At 50.9% G+C, this 6000-nt stretch overlaps 1 protein-coding gene across 1 annotated transcript in view; it reads right to left on the minus strand.

Moving 5' to 3' along the window:
* The window catches only part of IGDCC4 (immunoglobulin superfamily DCC subclass member 4), a 215593-nt gene extending 214510 nt beyond the window's left edge, over positions 1-1083 (minus strand). The window contains exon 1 of the mRNA XM_075346033.1: positions 804-1083. Within this exon, the coding sequence (XP_075202148.1) occupies positions 804-879 (76 nt within the window). The 5' untranslated portion in view covers positions 880-1083. The remainder of the gene's footprint in view (positions 1-803) is intronic.
* Positions 1084-6000: the final 4917 nt, after the last annotated feature.

Consider the following 6000-nt stretch of genomic DNA (forward strand, 5'->3'; position numbering starts at 1 on the left):
GGGTACAGCAGTGACTGACTATATCATGGAGCCCCCCTGGGTGCAGCAGTCACTGACTATACCCTGGAGCCCACCTGGGTGCAGCAGTCACTGACAATACCATGGAGCCCCCCTGGGTACAGCAGTGACTGACTATACCCTGTAGCCCCCTGGGTACAGTAGTCACTGACTATACCCTGCAGCCCCCCTGGGTACAGTAGTCACTGACTATACCCTGGAGCCCCCCTGGGTACAGTAGTCACTGACAATACCATGGAGCCCCCCTGGGAACAGCAGTGACTGACTATAGCCTGCAGCCCCCCTGGGTGCAGCAGTCACTGACCTGACAATACTCTGCAGCCCCCCTGGGTACAGCAGTGACTGACCTGACAATACTCTGCAGCCCCCTGGGTGCAGCAGTCACTGACCTGACAATACTCTGCAGCCCCCTGGGTGCAGCAGTCACTGACAATACCATGGAGCCCCCTGGGTGCAGCAGTCACTGACAATACCATGGAGCCCCCTGGGTGCAGCAGTCACTGACAATACCATGGAGCCCCCTGGGTGCAGCAGTCATTGACAATACCATGCAGCCCCCTTGCTACAGCAGGACTCCACATCTCCTCTCATGCCTGTGCCCCATGTGATTTACAGCCACTGGCACATTTCTAGTATGCAGCAGCCATTTATCCTGGCAAGCCTGGTAGTGCACCTTTCCCAGTCAGGGTTGTCAGCAGGCACCATCACCCTCCAGACGTAATTTCGGGGCAGATTCAGCCCCCCTCCCCTCTTTTCCATGAGCAGCCCCCAATCTCAGCACTCACCTCCAGCAGCCACCACCAGCAGCAGCAGCAGGATGCATCCAGCCCAGTGCAATCCCCAGAGCAGAGACAGCGCCATGTAGTGATCAGGGTCCCCCCACTGCTCCTCCTGCCAGGCTGCCTGCTCCCCTCTCTCACCAGCCCGGGGATGCAGAGAGGGGCTCCCTCTCCCTCCAGTCAGACGCCATCTTGTACAAGTTTTCTCCTCTTTTTTTTTTTTAACCCCCTTTCTGTTTATTTAGGCAGCTGGTATCTGAGTGTCCTTCTGCTGCCATCTATTGGTTAGTGCTCCAGTCTGAGGACATCTCCACTGTCTCATTCTAACAAAGGGGTCACATGTTTGGGAGAAGCTGCTCCCCACCCCGTCACTAATCACACAGAGCTGGGGGGCAGAGAGGGGGGATTATTTATGTAAGGGCTCCAGACATCAGATGCCAGGCAACAAGGGGTTAATTCAGGTTATCACACAGAGCTCCATCACCATATGCATTATTCATCCATCCTATGGCTTCTGTCCTAGATGAAACCATTTTTGCTAAAAAATCAATAGTCGTTTTTCGACATCTGATCAGTCCACAAAACGATTATTAGCGAGAATGTTCTCATTTTAATTGATTGCGGCTGATGAGGCACCATTCATTATTCTTCATGCGATACAGACAGTATTACATATGGGAGATGCACATAAGCAACAATATGGCAATATACATAGAGGGGGAAAGCTAGGGACAGGTCCAAAGGAGAAGATAAAGGCAATTAAAAAAGATTTGGGGTATAAAAGAGAATATGCAAAAAAAAAATACTGTAAAGACGCAACTTAGCATTCCTCTGTATAGTAGAATTCACACCCGGCAGATTTGTTGCCGAATGTTCTGTGAGTGTCGCATGGGACTTGCAGAAATCTGTGTGTTTACCACCAAATTATCCCATGAAGATCAATAGAAATGAATTTCAGCGTCCAAAATGTATGGCAAGTGTGAATATATGTACGTCTGCAGCGCTGACCAGTTTTACTGAACTGATCACAGAATTATCAATAGGGTGCGCCGTCAAAGTCTGATCAGTAGAGTCTGACCAGTATCGACATAGGATAGGTCATCAATGTCTGATTGGTCGGGATCTGACACCCCGCATCCCCACCGATCAGCTGTCCTCAGTGCCATTGTGAAGCCCCGCTAGTATGTGTCGGTGCAGTACCTTCAGGGACTCCACGTGGATGGGACAGTCTGGTCACAGGTAGGGAACCTTCTTTTAGGATTGTCGTGACGCCACTCTCAGTATTGCGGTCAGCGGGGACCGCCACTGCAGATTAAGGGATGCCTGGGGCTGATGGTGGGTGCAGTCAGTATATTAGCCCCCTGAGAGTGAGGCAAGCCCCAGGCCCCGGTGTATGTGTGTGGGACCACAGGTCGCAGAATGACTCAAACACAGTCCAAGAAGTCTTTCAACGTGTTTACTCACTGTTTGGAGGTCACGGTGAGATGCCCGGGCGACACTGTGATAACCAGGTGGAACCAGGAACTCCAGGAGGCCGTTCTGAGGGTAGCTGTCCACTCGCCTTCCTTGCACTCTTTCTGTTTTAGGAGGATCCTTTGCTTGAAGCGTGGTAGGACCCCTCCAGGGAAGCTGTTACCACCCTGCTCCCCTCTCTCTGGCTCGTCTGCCGGCAGCGTGGCCTTGGTGGGATGGCTTCTGGCCCTGTCCCCTTATGGGCCCGGAGATTGCTGCTTGGCTCAAGCGCTGTGTAGTCGTGGTGAGGGCATGAAGTACCCCCTCCACCTGTAGGTTAAGCAGCTCTGGATGATCTGCTGCCTGTACTGGGGATCTAGTTCCCCTTGTGTGCTCGGATACCGGGATCTCCGTACTCAGCCACCCTTCTCTCTGGATGATTTTCAGGCCGACCCACGGTACCCTTTTCTCCCCCGCTTTCAGCTACTGCACTCCTCAGGACCTGTCTCACACTCTAGAGCTCCTCTGCCCTGCTTCCTCACACTTCAACTTCTTCCTCCAGACTCTCCTCTTCCTCTCTCTCTCTGCCCTGCTTCCTAGCAACCAGCCCCTGAACACACCCCTAGCTGGGAATTGAAAGTTAACCCCTTCTGGCTACCCAAGGGTCCCCTCTGGTGATGTGGGAGGCCTGATCACTATATGTTTGTGTGTGCACCTCATCCTGGCCTTTGGAGATTACCTGGAAGCATTGTCCCCGCATGGGTGCAATACTCTGTGGTGCCTGACCAGGTCAGGGGCGCCACATTCCCCCTTAGTTATCATCAGCACGTCCTCGGGCTGCAAAGACAAGAGAAAAAGGTAAATACAAACTTTTCCCACACAGGGGCAATCATTTACATTTAAACATACCAGGTACCATTCCACCACCAACCACCCACATGTCCGAACCCCACCCAAAAAACCTCCAGGAGGTAGGTCGCCGGTCCTTTTGGTGACCAGGGCTGGGCCATCACATTCCCCAGACCTTTCCTCCAATCTTCCTCTCCTGAGGAGAGTGGTGTAAGGTAGGCCCCATAAACAGGCGTACCCGCTTCCGAGTGTTGGAGGGCAGGCCCCATAAACAGGCGTGCCCCCTTGTTGGTGCAGAGCCATGCCCCTCAACAGGCAGACTCTGTGGTTGATACCAAGGAGGTAACTTTTTACAATGCAAAAGTTTGTGGTTAAAGCCAGTTCATAACCAGTGGTCCATTTTTTAAAGTGCACGTGAACTAGTGCAAAGAAAACATTTTAAAGAGGTCTCACAATAGTCCTTGTGGGCACATTTCACTTAAACGTTACTTAACTGTAAACAGGTTAAACATTACATTTCATACAGTCACTTTGAACTAAACTGTACTTTCTCTATAGCGTAATGGGAGCTGACCAAAGTTGCTGCGGGTTGATCTACGCAGTACTATACTGTCATCTGTCTGAGGTTGTGTCCTCCCACCCGATGTATGTGTCTCAATGTGAATAATGGGTGTACTGGGTATTGATACCAGTGCATGGTCTTCTGCTTCAGCTACATTTGGCTCTTCCAGGTTCTGAACAGGTTCTTCTGGTTCTCTTACTTCTCTAGATTGAGGGAATGTAATGACTGGAATAACTACTGCTCCATTGTATTGAGGCCAACTTGCTGGAAAATCTCCAAGTACAGTATGGATCATCTTTTCTTTTGGTTCTTGAACTGGCAAAGGGTTGGGAATTTCTTCAGGGGTTCTTAGTTGTTCAGGACATTTCTTTAGGCGATCTCTAGAAACGACAGCTGTTGTTTTTCCTCCATCTTTGCTGATAAGGCATGTCTTTTCATTGCTAAGCGTCGATGGTAACACAGTATAGGGTTCTTCTTCCCAGTGATTGTCAAGTTTATGACGTCTTCTCTTCCTTTTGAGAACTATATCTCCTGGCATCAAAGGAACAGCAGGTGCTTTTCGATTGTAGGCCTTTTCTTGTTTCTCACGCTGCTGAGTCAGGCTTCGCTCCACACACTCTTGTACTTTCTTGTATTGGGCTTGGCGGTTGGAATCCCAATCAGCACCTTGTAGATGGTCTTCAGGGGTCTCAACTCCCATTTCCAGATCTACTGGCAATCTCCCTGGTCTGGCCCTCATCAGGTATGCCGGTGTGCAGTTCGTGGAACTCACAGGGATGTTGTTATACATGTCCACTAGATCGGGCAGTTTTTCCGGCCACTGACTTCGTTCTTCTAGTGGGAGAGTCTTCAGAAGGTCGAGAATGATGTGGTTCATCTTCTCACACATGCCATTGGTCTGGGGATGGTAAGGCGTAGTACGGATCTTCTGGCAGCCGTATAGGTTACAAAACTCCTTAAACACTTCAGCTTCAAAGGCTGGTCCTTGGTCAGTGAGCACTTGATCTGGATAACCATGTGGTCGACAGAAGTGTGTTTGGAAAGCTTTGGCTGCAGTTTGACCTGTCAAGTCCTTGACTGGTACTACCACCAGGAATCTGGAGTAGTGGTCAACCATAGTGAGAGCGTAGTTGTAGCCTTGTCTGCTGGGTGCCAACTTTACATGGTCCAGGGCCACGATCTCCAAAGGCCGTTTAGTTTGGATTGGCTGGAGTGGTGCTCTCTGGCTGTGCTGGTCTTTTCTTCTAAGATTGCAGGGCCCGCAGTTTCGACACCACTTCTCTAGGGCAGATCTCATGCCCACCCAGTAGAATCTTACTTTAAGTAGGGCCTCCAGTTTCTTCCAACCAAAATGGCCTGCACCATTGTGATAGGCTTCTAGCACCATCCTCGTGTCCTTCTGTGGTACAATCACTTGCCACACCTTCTCATGCGTCCTCGGGTCAATGATGCTCCTGTAAAGTTTGTCTTGATAGATGAATAATCGACCCCTCTCCTTCCATAGGTACTGTGCCTCAGGTGGGGCTCCTTTGTCAAGGCTGGCGCCAGGCTGGCTGCTCAGTTTCTTTACCAAGCCTACCGCTGGATCATTTTCCTGGGTCTCCTTCCAGTTGTAGTGAGGTAGTGGGTTCAGGGTCACCTCTTGGCGGTTGGCACGCGACTGCCGACACTGTTTTGCTCCATGGCGATGGAACGCTGGCAGCTCAATCTCTTCAAGATCATCTTCATCTTCACCCTCGTCTGCTAGGTGAGGCATCCTGGACAGAGCATCTGCGTTGCCGTTCTTGCGGCCAGCTCGATACTTGACAGTAAAGTCATAATTCGCCAGTCGGGCTACCCAACGCTGCTCCATGGCACCCAATTTAGCAGTATCCAAGTGGGTCAGGGGGTTGTTGTCCGTGAAGACAGTGAATTTGGTGGCTGCCAGGTAGTGCTTGAACCGCTCTGTGATAGCCCATACCATGGCCAGGAACTCTAGCTTGAATGAGCTATAATTCTCTGGGTTTCTTTCAGTAGGCCTGAGCTTCCTGCTGGCGTAAGCAATCACACGCTCTTTGCCTTCCTGCACCTGTGAAAGCACTGCTCCCAGTCCCACATTACTGGCATCTGTATACAGTACAAATGGTAGACTGTAGTCAGGGTAGGCTAGGATCTCTTCACCCGTCAAGGCCCCTTTCATTTGTCTGAAGGAGTGTTCTTCTGCTTCTCCCCAGTGAAATGGCGGGCCGGAGGTCTTTCCTCTCTTCTTTGGGTGGCCTACCAGGAGCTCTTGCAAAGGCGCTGCCATTTTCGTGTAGCCCTTGATGAACCTTCTGTAGTAGCCTACCAGGCCAAGGAACT

This window comes from Anomaloglossus baeobatrachus, chromosome 4, assembly GCF_048569485.1.
Source record: "Anomaloglossus baeobatrachus isolate aAnoBae1 chromosome 4, aAnoBae1.hap1, whole genome shotgun sequence".
Lineage (NCBI taxonomy): Eukaryota > Metazoa > Chordata > Amphibia > Anura > Aromobatidae > Anomaloglossus > Anomaloglossus baeobatrachus.